This window comes from Artemia franciscana, unplaced genomic scaffold, assembly GCF_032884065.1.
Source record: "Artemia franciscana unplaced genomic scaffold, ASM3288406v1 Scaffold_1422, whole genome shotgun sequence".
In the NCBI taxonomy this organism is placed as follows: domain Eukaryota; kingdom Metazoa; phylum Arthropoda; class Branchiopoda; order Anostraca; family Artemiidae; genus Artemia; species Artemia franciscana.
Window position 1 is genome coordinate 52,644 of NW_027062824.1, and position 24,469 is coordinate 77,112.

At 35.6% G+C, this 24,469-nt stretch overlaps 1 protein-coding gene across 1 annotated transcript in view; it reads right to left on the reverse strand.

Annotated features, from left to right (window-relative positions):
• LOC136042533 (eukaryotic initiation factor 4A-I-like) overlaps nucleotides 1-24,469 on the reverse strand; it is an 86,284-nt gene that overhangs the window by 45,686 nt on the left and 16,129 nt on the right. The window contains exons 3-5 of the mRNA XM_065727494.1: nucleotides 24,203-24,435; nucleotides 22,196-22,363; nucleotides 6,649-6,738 (exon numbers count right to left, since the gene is read on the reverse strand). Coding sequence (XP_065583566.1) covers nucleotides 6,649-6,738; nucleotides 22,196-22,363; nucleotides 24,203-24,435 — 491 coding nt within the window. The remainder of the gene's footprint in view (nucleotides 1-6,648; nucleotides 6,739-22,195; nucleotides 22,364-24,202; nucleotides 24,436-24,469) is intronic.

Consider the following 24,469-nt stretch of genomic DNA (forward strand, 5'->3'; position numbering starts at 1 on the left):
GAGCCATTAGGCTTCAACAATTTAATATTTACTATAATTTCCATTTAATTGAAAAAAATATGAGTTACCAATTGTTAAAATATATGGTTTTTACGGATGGGATGGTCGTATAAATACTGGAGGAGGCTCATTAGATTAAAAATCGAAAGTTCTAGTTCGTTTTTGAAGAATCAAAAGTAATCAGATGTCACCAGCATCTCCCTCCTAACCACCATTTTCCCACTAATGTTTTCGTTAAAAATTTTGAAATTGCCATTTTTTTCAAAATAACACAAAGGTCAAATAACCACGTCACAGGGTTTAACAACCCCAACAGCAGCCCCCAGGGCAAGGGCTGTAAGTTAACCCAGTTGTTCATTGCTAACACATAAGGTTGTAATTGAAAAGGTTTTTGTATCAACTTTTGAGGGGGCTCATTCGATTGGAAGTCAAAACTTCCTTCACCCCCACACCCTTTTTCACCAAATATGAACGATATTGACAGAAATTTATATTATGACTTGAAGAAAACAAATAATTCCAACAATGTCGAACACTTAAAGATTCTTATGGGTATTAAATAAAAAAAAACAAGTTTTTTTAACTGAAAGTAAGGAGCGACATTAAAACTTAAAACGCACAGAAATTACTTCGTATATGAAAGAGGCTGCTTCCTCATCAGCGCCCCGTTCTTTACGCTAAAGTTTGACTCTTTCTCTCAATTCTTCTTTTTAAAACAGTAAAAATCTTTAGCATAAAGAGCGGGGCGTATTAGAAGGAGATGAGCCCCTCGTATGGGTAATAATTTCTGTTTGTTTTAAGTTTTATTGCTGTTCCTTACTTCCAGCTTAAAAAGCTTTTTCACATTTATTTTTTAATTGTTTTTTTTTTAAATGATGCTAGTAAATCCTGCTCTCCCTTCATAGAAATTTTCTTCTCCCATGACAAATTCTCGATGGAAAGTTCCCCCAGCATATCCCCCTCTTCTCAACCCCTCCCCCCAACCAAAAAATCCTCCTGAAAACGCCTGTATACTTTCCAATAATCATTACTATATGTAAGCACAGGTCAAAGTTTGTAACTTGTTGCCCCTCCCACGGGGACTGTGGGGGAGTAAGTCATCCCCAAAGACATAGTTATAAGGTTTTTCGACTACGCTGAATAAAATGGCTATCTCAGAATTTTGATCCGTTGACTTTGGGAAAATAATTAGCGTGGGAGGGGGCCTAGGTGCCCTCCAATTTTTTCGGTCACTTAAAAAGGGCACTAGAACTTTTCATTTCCGTTAGAATGAGCCCTCTTGCAACATTCTAGGACAACTGGATCGATACGATCACCCCTGGGAAAAAAAACAAAAAAACAAATAAACACGCATCCGTGATCTGCCTTCTGGCAAAAAATGCAAAATTCCACATTTTTGTAGATAGGAGCTCGAAACTTCTACAGTAGGGTTCTCTGATACGCTGAATCTGATGGTGTGATTTTCGTTAAGATTCTATGACTTTTAGGGGGTGTTTCCCCCTATTTTCCAAAATAACGCAAATTTTCTCAGGCTCGTAACTTTTGATGGGTAAGACTAAACTTGATGAAACTTATATATTTAAAACCAGCATTAAAATACAATTTTTATGATGTAGCAAAATTCCATTTTTTAGAGTTTTGGTTACTATTGAGCCGGGTCGCTCCTTACTACAGTTCGTTACCACGAACTGTTTGAAAACTTATGTTTTACCCCATATTGTTGCCTCATATTTGTAGAATTGAAAAACTATTCCCGGGGTTCGGTTGCACGAGGGTTCATCTTCCAGCGAAACACCTGTAGTGTTAATTGGATTTACTAGGTTTTTTTGCGATGGATGAAGCCAGATATCATGCGAATCTTCTCGAAGATGAAGAGGGAAAATGTGTCTTGATGTTATATGACTTCTTGACAAAAAATCATCATTGAAAGTCTAGAAAAAATAGTTATTTAACTTTATCAAAGCTGAAAGCTGAAACATGCTGACGAAAATTGAAACCTTCAGAATTTGGAATATTTTTTTTAGAAAAGAAAAGGGGACTTGTAAATTGATTAATTGAAAAAAGTATGTAAATAAAAACTCAGTTAAATTTTGAAAGTACAAATACGAGGTCTGTCCAACCTCCGACAGGGTATAAATAAAAGACAAGTTTCCATAAAACAAAAATTTTAGTACCGAAAGACTTGTACACTTACGATTACTTTTTGACGTAAACACCGACAAGATTGAGGCATTTATCATATCTGTAGACAAGCTTTTCAATACCCTGTTCAAAGAATATTACCGCCAATGAATTCAAATCATCCTTTTGACATTGTTTTGAAGGCACTCTTCGATTCGAAAGTACTTCACTCCAAGCCAAATCTTCAGTTTAGGAAAAAGATGACAGTCGCTGGGTGCTAAGTCAGGGCCACAGCAGACGATAAAAAATGCCTCATTGAAATTGTTCGAGAAACCTTTGAATTACAACATCAGTGTGTGGACAAGCATTGTCATGAACAGTTTTCCTCTTCTTTTGCCTTGAATGGCTTCACACAAACTACACAAAGTTCACAATAAACAGCTGATATGATTGTTGTTCCAGGCTTCATAAAATCCAAACACAAACACAGTGACCATGACCTTGCGTACATGGCCCCCCTTTACCATGCACATTATTTTGGCCCTCTTTGACATCATTCACGCACAAATAACACCATTACTCTTGAAGTTTTGCCCGTACACATGACTAATTCTCTGATGGATTTATGAAGCATTATGGCACTTTGCCTATAAAAAACGAATTAAACCTCGCAATACACACTAGGCTGAAGAATCAACAGTGGCGGACATGCTGACTGACGTCTTAATATCAAGAATGGCAATGTGTGCTGTGCAAGTATTGCAGCTTATCAAACAGTTCGTGGTAACGAACTGTAGTAAGGAGCGACCCGGCTCAATACTAGACGAAACTCTAAAAAACGGAATTTCGATACTAAAAGATATATCAAAAGAATCGGATTTCATGCTGATTTTAAATATATAAGTTTCATCAAATTTAGTCTTTGTCATCAAAAGTTACGAGCCCGAGAAAATTTGCCTTATTTTGGAAAATAGGGGGTAACACCCCCTAAAAGTCATAGGATCTTAACGAAAATTACACCATCGCATTCAGCGTATCAGAGAACCCTATAGAAAAAATTCCAAGGTCCAATCTACAAAAATGTGGAATTTCGTATTTTTTGCCAGAAGACAAATCACGGGTGCGTGTTTATTTGTTTTTTTTTTTTTTGTTTTTTTTTTTTTTTTTTTCCCAGGGGTCATCGTATCGACCAAGTGGTCCTAGAGTGTTGCAAGAGGGCTCATTCTAACGGAAATGAAAAGTTCTAGTGCCCTTTTTAAGTGACCAAAAAAATTGGAGGGCACCTAGGCCCCCTCCCACGCTCATTTTTTTCCCAGAGTCAACGGATCAAAATTTTGAGATAGCCATTTTGTTCCGAATAGTCGAAAACCATAATAACTATGTCTTTGGGGATGACTTACCCCCCACAGTCCCTGGGGGAGGGGCTGCAAGTTACAGACTTTGACCAATGTTTACATACAGTAATGGTTACTGGGAAGTGTGCCGACGTTATCAGGGGGATTTTTTTGGTTTGGGTGTGGGGTTCAGGGGAGGGGGCTATATGGGAATATCTTTCCTTGGAGGAGTATTTCATGGGGGAAGAGAAATTCAATGAAAAGGGCGCAGGAGTTTCTAGCATTACTATAAAAAAAAACAAGGAAAATATAAACATGAAAAAGGTTTTTCAATTGAAAGTAAGGAGAAGCATTAAAACTTAAAACGAACAGAGATTATTACGCATATGAAGGGTTCTAAAAATACTTTAGAATAAAGAGCGAGGTATTTAGGGGGAGATAAATACTTCGCTCTTAATGCTAAAATTTTTTTAAATAATTTCAACTATTTATTCTACGGCCTTTCTGATTCAGGGGTCATTCTTAAAGAATTGGGATAAAACGTAACGTAAGTTATGTACGTTTGTTACGTAAGTTAATTCTTAAGTTACGTTTTTTTTTACTAATAAAAACATTCGTTAAAAATTAAAAGATCTAGTTGCCTTTTTGAGTAACCGAAGAATTGGAGGGCAACTAGACCTCCTTCCCCACCCCTTATTTCTCAAAATCGTCTGATCAAAACTAAGAGAAAGCCATTTAGCCAAAAAAAGAATTAATATGCAAATTTCATTTTAGCAATTTATGTACGGAGAGCCAAAACCAGACATGCATTAATTCAAAAACTTTCAGAAATTAAATAAATAAAAAACAAGTTTTTTTTAATGAAAGTAAGGAGCGACATTAAAACATAAAACGAACAGAAATTACTCCGTATATGAAAGGGGCTTTTCCTCCTCGACACCCCGCTCCTTGCGCTAAAGTTTGATTCTTTCTCGCAACTCTACTTTTTAAAACAATAAAAAACTTTAGCGTAAGGAGCGGGGTGTCGAGGAGGAAAAGCCCCTTTCATATACGGAGTAATTTCTGTTCGTTTTTAGTTTTAATGTCGCTCCTTACTTTCATTAAAAAAAACTTGTTTTTTTTTATTTAATTCCTAGAAAGTGGTAAGGCTTATACCTTTGCGGTTGGAGAGCTTCGTATAAATCTTGCCTGGGGCCAAAAATATATTGTTTCAACCCATTTCTGTTCGTTATTTCAACTGAGTTTATCATTCGTTTTTTTACACTTGGGATTGCGATAGAGAAATGGTATCAGATGTACATCTGAAACTTTAAAAGTTCTCTAATTACTAAAGAAATCAGAGTTTAGAAACTTGGCCTACGACAAAAAAATAAACTTCTGAACTAAGATAGATAGATTTTCGACGGCAAACAATAGCTCTTGATACGCTGATCAAAGTATATGTCATCCATTTTTTGGTAGAAAAATTTCTTCATAAGATATATCAGTTTGAAAGTTGAAAGGGGTTGACAACTTCAGTAGTAAGGTACACACTGAAACCAAAATAGGCCGATACAGAAATGGTATTAGATGTGCCTCTCAAACTTTAAAAGTTCTCTCATTGTTAAAGAAATTAGAGTATATTCTTTGCTCCTTTCTAAGTGATGACGTTAGAAACTTGGCCTACGGCAAAAAAGTAAACTTTTGAACTAAGACAGACAGATTTTTTTTCGACGGGAGTCGATAGCTCTTGATGAGCTGATCAAAGTATATTTCATCCATTTTTTGGTAGAAAAATTCATTCATGAGATATACCACTTTGAAAGCTTAAAGGGGTTGACAACTTCAGTAGCAAGGTACACACTGAAACCAAAAACAGGCCGATATCAATTGTGAGACCCATAGGGGAGTTTTAAGTAGCAGTCGGCTGTTAGCTCATAACCATCTTCGACAATGAGGGGTTCGCAACTTTTACTAGTTGGTGTACCTATTATTTGTTTCCGGTGTATTTGATGGTAAGACCAATTTTGTTCCAGTGGTAAGACATTTAGGGGACTTTTAAGTAATAATTGGCTGTTAGGCTTCAATCATCTTCAGCCATGAAGGGTTTGCAACTTTTGCGAGTTGGTATACCTAGTATATATTTTAAGATCCTTACAGATTAATAACTTCAACTTTTAATCAAAGCAAGGAAACAAAACCAAAGTGTTGCTCTCGCAACATTTTACTCGGCGAAGCCGAACAAAGGTTGCCGCAACACCTCACGTTGTCCATGCAACGAAGATCTAGTTTAGTCTCTGTTCAAATAAAACAGTTACCAAACCAGTGCATTAGCTTTCAGATACACTTTTTGTAAGTATTTTCCCTCCGACAATTCCGACACTTTGTTTAGGTGTGGAGGTCGGAGCGCTTGAATACCTTAAGCTTTTTCATGTCTGTGAATCCCTCATTCCAAATAGTAGCTTTGATAATTTTTTTTTCACAAATCCGAGTCACTTCTTAATTTTTAGGCAGATCTTTTCTAAGCCAATTCCAAAGTTGTATGTAAACTAAAGAACATGGGCCTCTAACTGCCAAACCCAGAGGTGTAAGCAAATAGCCAAAAATAAATGACATTGTTCCCTTTGATCCCATCTCCATACGAGACAAATTGATTGAGGGTCAATACAGTAAAACTTAATAAGGATGTTATCAACAATCTGGTTCGGCAGTGTATCTTTCAAACATACAATGAAAATGTCCCCTTTAAGCCTACTTTTATTTCAAAAGCAAGTTTCTTTCTGAGCCTTCTGTGTTATCTTAATAGAAGGTGAATTAGAGTCCCTATGTGTAGTTTGCCTTTGTCCTTCTTTTCTCTTGTAGAGACTAAGGACAGAATCAAAATAAACTAAACATGAAAACAATATGATTATTTGACTGAAAATCTTATTAGTGCAATTTTTACTTCAAGCTCCTTAAATTAATTAAGCTCCTTAAAAGCTCATTTAAAAGAAAAAATTCCACAGAACAGAGAATAATGATTGGTAAACTGAACAAGTCACACCAGTTATATGCTTGGTGGCTTTTGCAGAAAAAAAGAAAAAAAACAGGAGTTAGCAAAACTAAAGACAAGCTTTTATAATAAAAACGAACAAAAAGGGACATAGTTGTGACTAAAGTAGGCCCCCATAACCTACGAATCGTAACTTGAAACACCTTTTATACAAAACAATACCTTTGACATGTCCCGACCTTCAAGGTTTTCATGAAGAACTGAACCATCCTCAGCTGCACGATGATTTATAAGATTGTTATCCATAGTAAGCTGCAACAAGTAAATTCCAGTTTAAGAAATGTAGATTTGTCATTTAGCAAAGAAAGCACTGCAAAAAAGTGTTACCTTAGCAGCAACTATTCAAACAAAGCAATAACACATTATTTAGCAAAGCCATAGATACAGGCATACAAACATAAAAAGCGAATATTGAGAAGTACCGTATTGTTATTACAATAATCTGTGTGTTAGTGGTGACGTAGTAGAGAGCAAAGTGTCTCCCTGTGTTTTCAATAAAAGAATAGAAACAGTCAAATGCATAAGAAAGGGAAAATAAACCATAGTCTAGGTATCGGGGCAGTTCTAGTAGAGAGCAATACATCATCCATGTTTCCATCTTAGCCTTGTTATATAGGAGGAACAGTCACAAAGACTTGCGATAGAAATGATTTGATTGATAATTCAAAGCTCCAGTGCCTTTTTATATGTCAAATAATAAATGTATACGGTAAGTCGGTAACCCTCTTTTTGTATGAACTAAGTGCATCATTAGGAACGCATGCTCCACATTGCAGTATTACTGCCTCTGAATTGAGAAGTTTATCAATTAATTTTTCGTAAATGTTAAATCGATATTCCTATTAAATCAATATCAGAGTGTCCCTAAATAGCATTTTGGCTCCCTTTGAGCCAAAATTGTTTGTTTGTGATTCGAATGAATAATCATCAATGTCTTTTCTGTCCTTTCTTTTAGCCACTTTTTAATATTTTTGACCGGCAATTACTAAATGTCTATGGAGATTTCTTCAATTAGCTAAGTATACGAAAATAAGAATTTTAAGACATCTTCTAAGAGAGAGAGAGGGGGGCTTTAAAGATTGAGCCACTTTTGTAAATATAAACAAGGTTACCATTCCGTGATATTGGAAGGCTTTCTCTTCCCCTCTCCAATCTAATACCAAGGATAGGGATCCAAAGTGACGCGTAAGAGGGGACGTGGATGGAAGACTTTCTGAGAGATGTGTCTTCTTCCAGAGAGGATCTAGTGGGCTAGAAATATATAACCGTTATTTAGGTTGGGTTCCATTGAGCGTAAAGGGAGAGCCCTCGAACAACCCTGGCCCTGTCTTCCTACCTCTAATACTGATGGCAGCAATTCAAACCCACGTTTCTGAAGATACATGCTAATTTAGCCTGGAAGAACTGTCTATTTGAGTTACCCAAATACCCCGAAATTAAATACATTCTTAATTTATCTAAAATTTAGAAGATTTGGCCAAAGTAAGGAATAACCCATTGCAACAACTACAACGTTTTCGAGGAAAGAGAAGTATTCATAGGTATAGCCTAAAAGGAATCGATGCAACAAGCACGAAAATCGTCTATACACGTTTTTAAGATTAAAAAAGAGCCAAATTTTTCACAAGTGTAATAAATTCAGACAGTTGATATTTTAGGCGAACTATTTTGAATTTATTGTGAGCTTGACGAGGATATTATGAAGTAGGCCTATGTCTTTTAGTTGTAGTCTGCCTAGTTAGATATTATGTTATTGGCTGTGCAGGGAGGTGTGAAGCTTGTCTCTTAGAGGAAACCGGTGATTTCCGAGGTTAAAAATTCGGCATTTTTATTATAAACCTGCTGGTTGATATTGAAAAATTGAGATTCTTCGCCGAAATAGTGAATTGGTGAAACAGATTTATTTTTTGTAAAGCGGCAATTTTTGAGTTGGCCACTATAAATTATTGGATTAAAAAGTTACATTAAGGAAAACGATATTTTGAGATTTATAGGAACTCAGTATTTCTATATTTAGTTAAGATTTGAAGTTGATTAATTGACGTAGATACTGCCTACTGAACAGGAAAATGTCCGATTAATAGAATTAAAAAGATCGGCTTACTTATAAAGTAGTAGTTTGGACACAAACAATTAGACTGGACACGTTTAGATCACTTTTAGAAAGGGAAAGTAAGTCCTTAAAAAACAAATCACGAGCTTCTAAGCATGTTGTCAAAAGTATGGAACAAAAGCGCTCGAGAATTCTTTAAAGAATTCATATACTAACAGAAAGAAAATAAATCAGAACTTAATCATCAGGAGCATACTCGACATTAAAATAATAAATTATACACAACTTACCACTCTACTGGGGGAGAAGACACCGCTTACAGGAAGGTCCAGAGAAAAGAGGAACAATCCAACAAAAAGTTGCACAAAAGGACTGACAAATTTGAGATGGAAATTATTGGCAGGGTTCTTTCACTAATTGAAAATAATGGTAGAACAAGGGAAATATACACCTCTAACTAATGCACAATAGTTATAGTTGAAGAAAAAGGAGAGGAGGGAAGAGAAATCCATGGGGAGATCAATAGTAAATATTGCCAGAACAGCAGAAACCTATGTTTTTCACCTGACTAGCCTATATCCCAATATTTTTTAAGTTGCTCATAATATCTGGGCTGTTTACCACATATCCCTCATCATGACATGTAAAAATGTCAATATATATATATATATATATATATATATATATATATATATATATATATATATATATATATACATATATATATATATATATATATATATATATATATATATATATATATATATATATATATATATATATATATATATATATATATATATATATATATGTATATATATACATATATATATATATATATATATATATATATATATATATATATATATATATATATATATATATATATATATATATATATATATAAATATATATATATATATATATATATATATATATATATATATATATATATATAAACTAGAAATTACAAGTATCTACTTTTCTGTTATGGTACACATGATACCCAGCTCGTCCAAATTTTTGATTTTGAATGCAATAAACTGAGGCTATGAAAAACTCTAAAAAAGGTGTAAAGGGAGCGTTTGAAGAGCTTGTGATGAAACCAGACATTTATATAGAATTATGCAAAGACAAACTTAAAGGACAAGCTTCTGAAAATATCATTTTGAATAAGTCGTTGGGATCAACCTCTCTTATTAACAAGATTACAGCGACGGAACAAGAAATTCAGTCTGTCATGGAAAACCTTGCTCAGAAAATAGATCAGAGATTAGATGAAAAATTGGCATCTGTTGGAGGCAAACAGTCATTTTCTAAGGACACAGTTAGTGCAATCAAAGCACAAAGCTCTTCGATTTCAAGTGAAATTTACAGAGCATTAGTTGTTGAATTCGAGCCGAAATTTGTTGCTTTGTCTGATCATTTAAAACATTTAAAAAATCAATGTTCATTTATGGATGAACGGATTAAAGTTGCAGAGCAAAAGCTTGATGAGTATGAACAAGAAAAGAGATTAAATAGTATCATGTTCAATGGGGTTAAGCAACCTCCCAATAGTGACTTGAAGTTGATGGTTTTTGATATAGTGTCAAACAGAATGGAGCTTGAAATATCAAATCAAGATGTGATAGAAGTTAAAAGATTAAATATAAGCAAAGGTAATAGTAAACATGATGCAATTGCTCCTGTAGTTGTAACATTCAAGTCTAAAGACCTTGCTTCTAAAGTGTTCAAAGAAAAGTCAAAATTAGCTCGCACTGGAATTTTGTGTCTGAAAATCTGACAAAACAAAGACGTGATGTTCTGACCTTAGCACGGGATAAATATGGGAATAAGCAAGTGTGGTCTAACCAAGGTCGAATGTGCGTCTAGCTAGTGATTCTTATCTACGTCACTTATGGTCTATCGACGATATTGCTTAATATTTGTGCTAATAGTTAAAAGTCGTTATATTTTCACCATTTTTTCGTTTTTTGTTCGCTTATAGCCTCGTTTTTTTGTTTTTTCTGTTTGTTGTTGTGCAGGTATGATACACCATCTCTTTAGGTCCTACGATTTTTTCTAGCCCAGGCTCTGGGGATGTTTACTCCCTTGATGGACGTCTACTTCAATTGCAAAGTAATCCAATAGATGTTTTGAGTATTGTTAATAATTCTATTGGTCAAATTCAAAACAATTCCTTAAATTTTTCCCATTCAAATACTAGTAAGTATGTTTCAAATTTAAATTGGGCTACTAGACGAGATGATAATTTTTCAGTCCTTCAACTCAATACTCGGGCACTATGTTCATCGATTGATGAATTGAGGCAGATAGTTTCTGATGGACAACCTGATGTTGTCGGGTTATGTGAGACCTTTCTGAATTCTAATAATGAAATGTTTCTTGATATACCCGGTTATAAAATGGAACAACTAAATCGCAGAAAGATGGCAAAGGGTGGTCTAGTCTTGTATATTTCCAATGTTATTCCCTATTTCGTTCGAAACGATTTGTCAAGGAATGATGAGGGGGTTTTTGAATCCCAGTTTATTGAAATTAAATTACAAAACAAAGTTTTGATAATTGGTAATGTTTATAGATCTCCGAGTGGATCCGTCTCTTCTTTTCTTCATGTCCTTGATGAGGTTTTGGATTTAATAGGGAGAAGTTCGTGTGAACTAGTAATAATGGGAGACTTTAACATAAATCTGATTGATGTGGCGTCCTCTATTACGGTGGATTTCCTCTCAACTATGCTCACTGCTGTGGTTCTACCAACAACCTGTATTCCGACACGCTTAACTGATACGTCAGCGTCTTTAATTGATAATATTTTTTCGTCTCTTAGTGTGGTTCAGAATTCTGTTGTAGTGAGTGATATTTCTGACCATTTTCCTGTATTTTCCACTTTTAACTCTAAAATAAAGTTGAGTAGGAATACTCCAACAGCTTCTTTTAGGTTTGATCTGAATAATTTAATCCGCCTCAGATCCCATTTAGCTGAGAAGACATGGAATATTTTTAATGAGGATAGTGATTTTTGTTCGAAGTTTGATTCTTTTTATGAGTCAGTGAAAGCGTCGATTTTTGAAGTATGTGCTCTAAACCCCTCTAATTCAAGGTCAAAAAGATCCATTCCATTTAAACCATGGATGACACCTGGCCTTCTAAAGAGTTAGAGAAGAAAAAATAATCTTTGGAAAGCTTTTAAGTCAGCAAAGCCATGTTCGAATTCTACACGTCTTCAGCAGTTCAAACTCTACAGGAATATTTTTAACTCTTTGTCCCGGAAGGCCAAATTCCTTTATTATTCTAAGATTTTCTTAGATTGTGGGAAGGATATTTGTAAGACTTGGCAGGTGATTAATTCCGTTCTTAAAGGTTCTTCTCCAGCTCCCTCTATCCCTCCGAGTCTTGTGGTTGGTGATGCGGTTGTTGAGGGCGTTCCATCTGTCCTGGAAGCATTTACATCATTTTTTGCTAATGTTGGGAAAACTACAGCTTCTTCAGTCAGGTCTTTGCTGTCACAACCAGATTATAAATCTTATCTTGGTCCGCCTTGTCACAAGTCGATGGTCTTGTATCCTACTTCTGAGGTTGAAGTAGCCAGGATTGTAAATAGCTTGAATAGTTCTTTGGCGTCTGGCCCTGACTGCATTCCAACTATGGTAGTTAAGTTCATTGTTCCTTCAATTATTTCTCCATTGACGAAGCTTATAAATCTTTTGAAAATGGGATTTTCCCCAGTTCTCTTAAACGAGCTAAAGTAATTGTTTTATATAAAGGTGGGCCTCGAAATGATCCAGCCAATTATCGACCTATATCCTTGCTGTCTGTTTTTAGTAAAAAAATTTGAAAAGACTATGCTTTCCCGACTACAAGCTTTTATAGAGGCTAAAAGTTTTTTTCATGATTTTCAGTTTGGCTTCCAAGCTAAACATTCTACGGAACATGCATGTTTAACGCTTTTAAAGTTTCTCAACACCGCGCTTGACTCTGGTTTGATCCCTGCGGCAGTATTCCTGGATGTCCGTAAGGCTTTTGACTCCTTAACTCATGGGATTCTTCTTTATAAGCTATCACACATTGGTGTAAGAGGACAGGCTCATTCTTGGTTTGGTTCCTATTTGTCCAGTAGAACTATCTCTGTCGATTCTCTTTCCAGCTTTTTGTCTGAAGTTGAGTTTGTGTGCCTCAAGGTTCTGTTCTTGGTCCATTTCTGTTTTTGATTTATGTTAATGACCTTATAGTTGCGGTTAAAAAGCAGAAACCCTTAGTTTGCTGTCGCCTATGTCATCCTGAATCTTTCAATGCAAAAAAAAATCCTTCACTTTCGCAGGATGAGGACACTCTCGTTGCCTTCGCTGATGACAGTACTATTTGTACTGCAGTTTGAACTGAGTCTGAGATGCTTCCTAAAGTAGTGAACCTCTTTGAGAGTCGTTCTCTGGTTTGATGCTAATTGCCTTGCCCTAAATGTTGCTAAGTCAAGTTTTTTAATTTTTTCCCATATTTCTCTGGTGTGCTCTCAGTTAACTGATATCCACCTTTCTAGGGGTTCTCTCAGTAGACCTAAGGATCGATATGTCCGATTCCTCGGTATTCTTCTAGATGAGAACCTTTCGTTCAAGCATCATATTGGACTAATTAATATGAAGATCTCAAGGAGTCTTGGAATTTTGAGGAAACTAAAACATATTTTTCCTGGATCAGTTTTAAAAATTCTGTTCCATTGCTTAGTTCAATCCTACGTCTCTTATTGCCCTACTATATGGATGTCAACTTTTTCTTCTTTTCTGAAACCACTATCTAAGTCGTATGATAAAGCAAGAAGGCTTATACAGGAAACCAATTGTTCTACAACTAACCTAACTAGCCCTTTACTTGATTTGCGGTCACTCTACATTCTTTCTTGTGCGTCATTCACTTTTCATCAACTTCATGGTGATGTTCCCTCAGCCCTACAAACTACTCCTTCTTTCGTCAGTGATATGTCTATGCATCACCTTTGCAATTCAAGGAATATTAATATTTTGTTTACTCCATTGGTGAGATCTGACTTTAATCCATTAACTGCTTGTCATAAAGTTTGGAACAGCCTACCGGATTCAGCTCAAGAATGTCACTCGTTTGGTAGTTTCAAAAGAATTTTGAAAAAATTGTTAATATCCTGATATTTTATGTTTAAAAATTTGTTAATGTCCTCCCGACTGACCACTTCCAATACCCAAAATGCAGGTACCTCTTTCCTTTTCTCTCTTTTTTCAATTTATATATTCCACTTGCTTTGATTGGTTTGGTATGTTTTTCTCTTTTTTTCTTTTTTTTTTCTTTTTTTTTTACTATATTCAGTTATTAATTGATTTTAGTACATAAGCAGATATATCATTATTTTGCTTTTATTGTTTTTCGTTTCTTTTCTTTTTTCTATATTCATTTTTTTTTTTTCACTTCCTTTATTAACTGATTCTGCTAAGTAAGCATATATGTCATTGTTTTGTTTTTTGTTGCCTTTCTTCTATATTAATTGATGTAAAGTATAAAAAATCTCTCAACATGTTACTTGTCATAGCTCAGTGCAGCTAAAGGCAGATTTTCAAAATTTACCTTTTTTTGTTCATTTAAACAGTATAGGCTGAATCCTAAAGTTTGCATAGGTAACTCTTGGGTATGTTTGTGGCTGGTGTAAAATTTTTTTGCAAAATATAAGTTTAAAAGCAATAAAAGAGATTTCAAAAATTGTGTTCTGGTGGTTGCTTTTGCATTAGCTTCCTCCAGCAAGGAGGCATACTAATTTCTGTTTCTGAGAAGAATGGTTACTTTAACATTTATTTAGGCTCCTGAGATGGCTGATAAACTTATTCACCATTTGATAATTTGATTTTGTTTTTCTTAAAGAAACTCACTGGAAAGCAACTAGACAATTGGGTCATAACAAAGGTTACCAAAAAGAAACAAGAGCTAAGAGCTCATATGGCACTTGTGACAAGGCAAGAAGAGCTAAGAGCCAAGAGATCATATGGTATGAGCTCTAGCAAAATTCAATGAATCAATAGATTGATTTAAAAGGAAAATAAGAGGCTTAATGTTGGTCAGGATTTAAAATAAGAGCTCTGAGTCATGATGTCCTTCTAAATATCAAAATTCATTAAGATCCGATCACCCACTCGTATGTTATAAATACCTAATTTTTTTCAATTTTTCCTCTCCCTTTAGAGCCCTAGATGGTCGAATCTGGGAAAACGACGTTATCAAGTCAATTTGTGCAGCTCCCTGACACGCCTACCAATTTTTATCGTCCTAGCACGTCCAGAAGCACCAAACTCGCCAAATCACTGAACCCCTCCCCCCCAACTCCCCCAAAGAGAGCAAATCTAGTACGGTTCCGTCAATCACGTATCAATGACATTTGCTTATTCTATCCACCAAGCTTCATCCCGATTCCTCCACTCCAAGTGTTTTCAAAGATTTCCCCCTCCAACTCCCCCCAATGTCAAAAGATCTGGTCGGGATTTGAAATACGAGCTCTGAGACATGAATTCTTTCTAAATATCAAATTTCACTAAGATCCGATCACCTATTTGTAAAATAAAAATACCCCAATTTTCACGTCTTCCAAGAATTCCGGTTTCTCACTCTAACTCCCCCCAATGTCACAAGATCAGGTCGGAATTTAAAATTTGAGCTTTAAAGCGCAAGACCCATCTAAATATCAAATTTCATTAAGATCTGGTCACCCTTTTGTAAGTTACAAATACCTCAATTTTCAAAATTACCCCCCCCCCCCTCTTACCAGCTCCACCAAAGACAGCAGATCCGGTCCGATTATGTCAGTCACGTGTCTTAGACTGGTTTTTGTTCTTTCCATCTAGTTTCATCCTGATCTCACCGCTTTAAGTATTTTCTAAGATTTCGGGTTCCCCTCAACTGCCCCCCCCCCAATTACGCTGGATCCAGTTGAGATTTAAAATAAGAGATCTGAGTCACGAGGTCCTTCTAAATATGAAGTTTCATGAAGATCCGATCACTCCTTTGTAAGTTAAAAATACGTCATTTTTTCAATTTTTTCTGAATTAACTCCCCCCCCCCCAATAGAGCGGATCCGTTCCAATAATGTAAATCACGTATCTAAGACTTCTGCTTATTTTCCCCACCAAGTTTCATCCTGATCCCTCCAATTTAAGCGTTTTCCATGATTTTAGGTTTCTCCACCCCAAACTCCCCCCAAAGTCACCAGATCCTGTCAGGACTTAAAATAAGAGCTTTGAGACACGATATCCTACTAAATATCAAATTTTATTGAGATCCAATTACCCGTTCGTAAGTTAAAAATACCTCATTTATTCTAATTTTTCAGAATTACCCCCTCCCAACTACCCCAAAGAGATCGGATCCGTCCCGGTTATGTTAATCATGTATCTAGGACTTGTGCTTATTTTTCCCACCAATTTCCATCCCAATCCCTCCACTCTAAGTGTTTTCAAAGTTTTAGGTTTCCCCCTCCCCCCCCCCCCCCAATGTCACCAGGTCTGTTCAGGATTTAAAATAAGAGCTCTGAGACACAATATCCTTATAAATATCAAATTTCTTTGAGATCCGATCACCCATTCGTAAGTTAAAAATACCTCATTTTTCTATTTTGTCAGAATTACCCCCCCCCCCCAAACTACCCCAAAGAGAGCGAATCCGTTTTGGTTATGTCAATCATGTATCTAGGACTTGTGCTTATTTTTCCCACCAAGTTTCATCCCAATCCCTCCACTCTAAGTGCTTTCCCAGATTTTAGGTTCCCCCCCTCCAACTCCCCCTAATGTCATCAGATCGGGGCAAGATTTAGAATAAGAGCTCTGAGACACAATATCATTCCAAACACCAAATTTCATTAAGATCTCATCACCCGCTCATAAGTTAAAAATACTTCAATTTTTCTATTTTTCTTTCAAATTAACCGGCCCCCCACTCCCCCCCAGATGGTCAAATCGGGAAAACGACTATTTCTAATTTAATCTGGTCCGGTCCCTGATACGCTTGCCAAATTTCATTGTCCTAGCTTACCTGGAAGTGCCTAAAGTAGCAAAACTGGGACCGACAGACAAACAGACTGACAGACAGACCAACAGAATTTGCAATTGCTATATGTCACTTGGTTAATACCAAGTGCCATAAAAACACCTAATTGCAGCTGTATTGTATGACTGATTTGATTTTTAGTTTGTTTTTTTATTTGAAACACATGGTACAAAACAGGGGAAATCTTGGTGGTCTTTGTTTGAGCAACCATGGGTAGATTCCATTGGGACTGGCTGGTTTGTTGGCATCAAGGTTTTAAGCCTCTTTTCCACCATAGATGCAGTGTTAACAGCTGTGCTCATGGGAAATGATATGTCATATTTAAGAGGGGTGGAGGCTAACTATCTGGTTCTGTTGTGAACATGGAAGCAAACTGGGTAGATATATCATGGTTCATATTATTGACTTACTAGTGGGTAGAGGCTAACTATCTGGTTCTGTTGTGAACATGGAAGCAAACTGGGTAGATATATCATGGTTCATATTATTGACTTACTAGTGGGTGGAGGCTAACTATCTGGTTCTGTTGTGAACATGGAAGCAAAATGGGTAAATATATCATGGTTCATATTATTGAATTACCAATAAAGTAAACATACCACTTGCTGCCTTTTTTCATGCTCTTTATAAATATAATAATCACTTCTATTGCAAATTCAAATTTAAGCACTTTTTGGCCTAACCTAACCCTAACTAATCTCATTATATATAATTTTGCCACTGAGAAGATATAGTTTAATTTTGTCTGAAAACAACCTATAAATCATACTTTAATTGCAAATTCTTCATTTTTAAGAGCTCAAAAAGTGCCTAAATTTGAATTTGCAGTAACAGCAATTATTATATTTGTAAAGAGCATAAAAAAGGCCTCAAGTGGTATGTTCAATTTATTAGTAAGTCAATAATATAAACTGTGATATATTCACTTCAAACTGGTTGTTTAGTAAGTTTGCTAGTTTCTGGTTTATATTAAATGATTGAATCTAATTGTTAGCTCCCAATGTAGAATAAACTACAATGTTTTTAATATATTCAACAATTAATAGACTCAATGTCTGTCAGTGTTGGCTAGATTTGACCATGTGCAGGTTCAAAGGCTGGTTCTAGGGGCATATGACCCCCCAGAAGATCAAAATTTCTTTATTTACATGGTCAGAGGAGAAAAAATACCAATTGAGGTGAGTTTCTGATTTGGGTAATTTGTAGTTTACAAAACAATTTAGCTAGAATGAAAGATAATTCAGCTCTTGATACCTCTTTTTATACCTTTTCACAATTAAATAATTGCTTCTGGGGCAAATTCCACTCTGAGCCCTTTGTTCAAAAAGTTTTTCTAAAAAATTTGGCTAGTGAGAAACAATTAGGCTACCATTTGGAGCTGATTACAAATGCAAATTACTATTTTCAATAGTGTTAGGCTAATAGTAAAATGTTAGGCCTATCCTGACAACAAATTTGCAGAAATTTTTAAAATGAGCATAAAAACCTTCAAAAAGGGTGGTTATTTTGCTATGACATCATTCCAACAGAATTTCAGACTCTTTAAAAGAAACCCACAAACTTGTCTTCATAATGGTAAATTTATAGCAAACAGTATTACTGGCTTTTGTATAAAGTGAATATACCACTTGATGCCTTTTTTATGCTCTTTAGAAATATAATAATCGCTTCTACTGGAAATCCAGATTTAAGCACTTTTTGACCTCTTAAAAATGACCTAAATATGGGATATAAAAAAGGCTTAAAACATTGGTCTTAAACTTTATAACATTGGACTCAAGCTTACTGTTTCACTATAAATCCATTTTTTTTAATGTTATATTATCCACAAGCACTGATTTTCCACAATTAAATTGAATAAATAAATTGTATCAATGTTATGGCGTTTTCTTCTTCCTTGTTGTTGAAATTTCAATTAAAGCATGCATTTTTGGTTGTTTTTTACAAAATAATAGGATATTTGAAATTGCAAATCTGTAATAGTTTAGAAACAAATTTGGGCTATATATCTGCACATCAGGGGGGTGGGGGAAAGCACAGCATGTAAGCCTATATAAAAAGGTAATATCCAATCTCTCTATAGATACAAATATTTTTGCCATTTAGCTGGATAATTTGGCAATCTCTAAAGCAATATTTAAATTTGTCAACTAGTTCACAAGGAAATTTGCCCCAGAAAACTATTCCTTTACCAACTAGTTGACAAGGAATTCCTCCCCAGCAACACTTTCGTTCCAACTAGCTAGAAACAAACATTTCCACAGAAACAATTCTATTAAACATCCAGTTGGCAAGTAACTTTTCCCCAGAAAATTTTTTATTAACCAACTAGTTGATGAAAAACTTTGCCCCAGAAAACTATTCCTTTTCCAACTAGTTGACAAGTAATTTCTCTTCAGCAACACTTTCTTTCCAACTAGCTAGAAACAAACATTGCCCCAGAAACACTTCCATTAACCATCTAGTTGGCAAGTAGCTTTTCCCCAGAAAAAATTTTATTAACCAGCTAGCTGATGAAAAATTTTGCCCCAGAAAACATTTCCTTTTCCAACTAGCTGGAAAAAGTTATTGCCCCAGAAAAAATTCTGTAAACCAACTAACTAACAAACAAAATTGCCCCAGAAACACTAAATTAATCAACTTTATTGTGAAATCTCTTTGATATAGACACATTCAGCAACATTTCATTTTTAATTAGCAGAAAAGAAGATTGTACCACCTTTATTCAACGAAATATTAAGGAGGTCAAGACAGTTAATGAACCCTCCAAGTCAATGGACCAGAATCTTGATGTGACCCGGAAGTTATTATTTTGTTCAGTATAAATACAGCTTGTTTTCATTTTTATACTTTAGTTTACTTTTGGAATGCCAATTTGCATAACCAAAGTGTTGCTCTCGCAACACAATACTTGCAACACACCAAGCTGAAATCTTGTCTCCCAAGACATGTTCTAATAGGATCCTGCTGACACTTTCTACCTGAAAGGCCGATATTCACATATAGATGTTACAGATAGACTCAGCTAGTGATACAACAGGGTTTATACGATTGCATGGAGTTTTGGTGCCTCAGGAGGATGCCACTTAGTTAAAAGGAGATTTGAACTGTTATTGAAGAGGGGGCTTTCTGAAGGATAAACAATGCAAAGCTTGTGAATAGTCCTTTTGTGGTGCGCCAATGAACCACCTTGGTTGATTAATGAAAATTAACATTTGACGGCAATATTATGTCTTGGAATTAATTTGTGGTCAGGAAATAACTTCGAAGAAAGTAGTTAATTGAATAGCTTTTGATGAATCACACGCTGAAAAAAAAAATTAAGAAAGAAAAAATGCCCATTTAAACTTAATCGGCAAGCCATGGATTTATGACCCGCCCCCCCCCCCCAAAAAAAGGCACATTTGCGACGAACCACATTATCTGTTGCTAGTCTTGGCAAATAAGTAGGTACAAGCTGCATGATAGCAGGCCAATAAACTGACCAAAATTCACAAGGCACTAGTGCTTCCTACTATACGAAATGGTTAATAGCCTCATACATTTCTTCCAAAAAGGCGTGATCAGCAAAAACAATCAACAAAAATACATTTTAGAAGATAAAGAATCCTTAGTCAAAAACAAAACTATATGAAAACATTTTTATCTTATGATTTGCATTATTATGAACCGTCAAGAGGAGTTAAAAATTAGCCAATGAGCAGTTAGCGCAGGACCGAGGGGTCTAACTTCCATTGATGACAGGTTTCTACATGAGTTTTCAGTATACAATACGATATCACGCAGCTATTGACTGGCAACTATGTTAGATTAAAAACATTAGCATTTTGAAAACGCTTGGCCTTGCAATGTTATTCCTAGCTAGTCAAAACACTTTAACATAAAATTGAGGAAAAAAAACAGATATTATAAGCGAATTAAATTATTCCCTAAGCATATGCCATGTGTCTTTTCAAATCTGTTTGGTTCTACTAAATGAATTTTGAACCCAAAAAATTAACGAAAAGTTTTTTTTTTAGTCAAATGATTTTTCTAAATAAACTCCGTTTCAAGATGTTTTTCTTGAAGATGCTTTAAGACAGGCACATAAAAAATTAAATAAAGTCAGCTATTCTTTCCATGGCAGATTACCTTTCTGGTCGGGTACACAGCCCTTGCGGTGCTAAAACACACTCCCTTACATTACATAATGAAGACGCCCTACATAGGAACAGAGGAGAAACTGAAAGGTGTTTCAATTTAAATAAATCACTCCAACTATAACTACTAGCAATTCAATTCAGCATCATGCCCCTGAGGTCAACACATCTGCACATAGCCCTCTTAGATCCCAATCTATTCAAAGTTTCCCTCTTTACACCGTTCATCAATTCACCGTTATCTATTACACGGTTTATCAAATACACCATTCATCAATTCAGCATCATGCCCCCAGAGGTTAACACATCTGCACACAGTCCTCCTAGATCCCAATCTATTCGAAGTTTCGCTCTTTACACCATCCCAAGAAGTAACAGTTTCCTTTTAATCCTTTCTTACAATCCTTTCCACCCCTTCTAGAAACAACCTGCTTTTCGTTTGGCCTAAGATAGACGGTCATAAAGGACGATCTTTGACAATGTGTCATCCACAAAACGATTCCTAACCATCTCAATCTTTCTCTCATTATAGCCCTAAAAAGTGAGACGGAGCCATGTGAGGAAGCCTACAGGTTACTGTTTGAAATACAATGAGTCAAAGGGGTATCCAAAACTGTCAAAAGAGAGTTCCTCTGGAAAATATATAACAAATTCTCCTCCGTCTTCCAAAGTGCCCCCCATTTCAGATTCATACTTGAGACGTCTGTTATCACTGCAGCTTCCCATATTCTAATCTTGGTTCATATAAATACCTTCCAATTCTCACGAACTCTTTTCAACTGTGAAAAAACCCTTTGGGTCTTGGATGTTTTACTGATTCCATCTTCATTACATCCATTATATTTACTAATAATACTACCCAGATAGGTGAAGTTATCCACTTGATAAATCTTCTCGTTACCCAAAATAACCTCTTCACCTTTTTGTATTCCTATTCTAAACGATTTACTCTTGTTAAGAATTATTTTCCAACCTATTCTGGTACTCCTGAACACTCGAAACAAAGATCAACAATAAAATAAGGGTTAATAGGAAAATGGTGTTACTTTTTTTGTCTAGTTACAAAACTTTTTCAGAAAGAAAGAGCACAGAGAGTTTAGGGGTGCAAAATCTTACGACTTAGAAACTGTTTTTTAATCCCGCAACCTTAAAATTGCATTCAGAAGAACCAATAATGTGGAATACAGGAGAACCAATAAGGTCAAATACTGGAGCACCAATCAGGTGGAAAACAGGAGAACCAATAAGGTGGAATATAGGATGACCAATAGGGTGGAATAGGGGAAAACCAACAAAGTCGAATACTGGAGCACCAACAAGGCTGAATAAAGGAGAACGAATAAGGTGGAATACAGAAGTCTTCCTACGTTTTCTTGCGTATACTATATCTTGATTGTCCCTTGGGCCAAAACATTTATTTTCCACATTTTAAAAATTAAGTCAATTAACTTAGAAAACATACCGCTTGCTTTTCCTGCAGGGGGCCGAGTGTATCCTTGTATGGGCACTGAGTGGTCCAATGATCTTCTTTGCAGTAGCGGCATTTGACTATGCCTTTCATCTGGGCAGATTTCAACTTCTCAAAAACATCATCTGATGATTTTTCTGCTTCTTCTTTTTTTGTGATAAACTGAAAGGTAGATATTATTATCATTATTAGCCAAAAGAAATCCCAATGATAGACAGAAAAAAAAACATCATAGCGTATACTCTTTTATCAGCAAAGAATAGAAATGGCCACCAACCCCTCACCTCAAATCAAATTTTGAAGTCACCTTGCAACCGACCACTAAATATTCATTAAGTTTGACCCCCAGACAATGCGACAAAATATGTCAAGTTTATAGAAACTGCAACGTTAGAAATACTCAATTTCATGAGAGAATATCCCCATCCCTTTAGTCAAACCCTTTATCCATCAGCATGCACAAAATACTCTAATATAATTTTTTTATCTAAAAATTCTGCTTTCACCAAAAACCAAATAAATTCCAGATAAACAAACATTAGCCACGAAACCACAACGCCAAGGTTGAGGGTATTCTTTGACTATATTACATTTCGACTATTAACGACTATTGACTATATTAACGCAAATTAGGTCATTAGACAGGGTGGATTATTCGCTAGGGAAAAAATCCTTGTTCAATCTAAATTTTGAATGATATTTCATTTGTTTTGGCTCAGTATTTGTTTCATTCATGTGTCAGTATTAATTCAGTTCACTTCAATAGGTTAGTTATTGTTTACACTTAACTTTTTCTTCCTACTTTTCTAGCCTTTTTTTATCGCTTTTCTAACCGATTTTTATTTTTTCATTTTTAACTTTTTTCTTTCCACATTTTTTTAGGACGGCTTGGCAGAGGTCCTTGCCAAAATATCAGCTATTTCTTTATTCCAGAAAGGTTAGTTTTGTTTTATATTTACCACTTTTTTTCCCTTTTTTTTGACCGTTGAGGACTTCTAGGCAGATATCCTTGCCAAAATATTTGTTTGATTTTTCACTGCTTCTTTTTCACTAGCTGGAAATCACCCACGTTTCGGTTCCTTCATCATTTTTACAATTTTTGTCTCATATTTTTTTTTATGCCTAAACCTTGTAACGGTTCTCTTTTGTTGGAATCAGGACGGGGTTGCTGGCACTACAATAGCTGCCAAAGCCCGATCCATATTTGGATTTATTCGTAATTTAACACTGCTTGCCGGCTGTGACGATTTAAGTAATTTAAAATTGGATGGCCTAGTTTCCGTTAGTGCCCTAATATGAGAGTTTAGCTCAAGAAATCCCACCTAAATGACCTAAATTCATTAAACCATCTATCGTCATGAAAACGCAGCTATTTGGATTATAAGAAGCCACGAGACAGCATTCAAAGTTCGAAAATTTTGATCAGGTCAACCCCCCAGCTCCCGGTCTCTGAATCAGAGGTAAATATCTTAGAATCTCTAACTGTCATAAAAAACAAAGAACTTCCTTCCCAACCCTTCTAAGATTGTTTTTATATTGTAATCATACATAGAAAAAGATTTGTTGTTTTAATTGGTGAACAGTACAACAGTGCATACACAAAAATAGATTTTAGAATTGTTCAGCGTGATTTATCCTGTCAGGGTTGTCAGTCGATAGCTGACCAAAATACACTCAACAAAAACATCTTGAATGGTAAAGATGCAACAAAACAAGTCCTTGGTGAACACAGCTTAGATATACAATACAGTTATGAAAACTCGATTTATTTTTGGGACACAGTGCGCGGTAGCGATGCTAGCGGCTGGAGACAGGAAACTGACAGTCTGAATCTAAAAGATCGGAGCAATTGGACAATCAAAACAAAATTGCGTTCCCACCTTTGGTGTTGTAGTATGATCTAGGAGGCACCAAGTTCAGAGCTCTGTACCAAAGCTTCTCATGGGCAAGATAGGAGTTTTCATACCTGTAATGCATATCTAAGCTGTGTTGGTGACTTACCTGCATGAAAACTTCTTCTGCAACAATAGTTGTCGCTGGATTTGGACCAGTCTTGTCTCCCTTAGACTGTCCAAATTTTGGCAAACACTTCCTTCGCGCTATTGATTTCGGCACTTGTCGCTTCTCAATTTTGTATGTGCGAGTCACTTTAACTTTTGCGTCATCTTCATTGCGCATATATTCTGTGACTATCTTGAGACCATCACGAATTTCTTCGGTTGAAGGTGGCAGTCCTAAAAAAGAGAACGTTTTCATTAGACTTTTGTC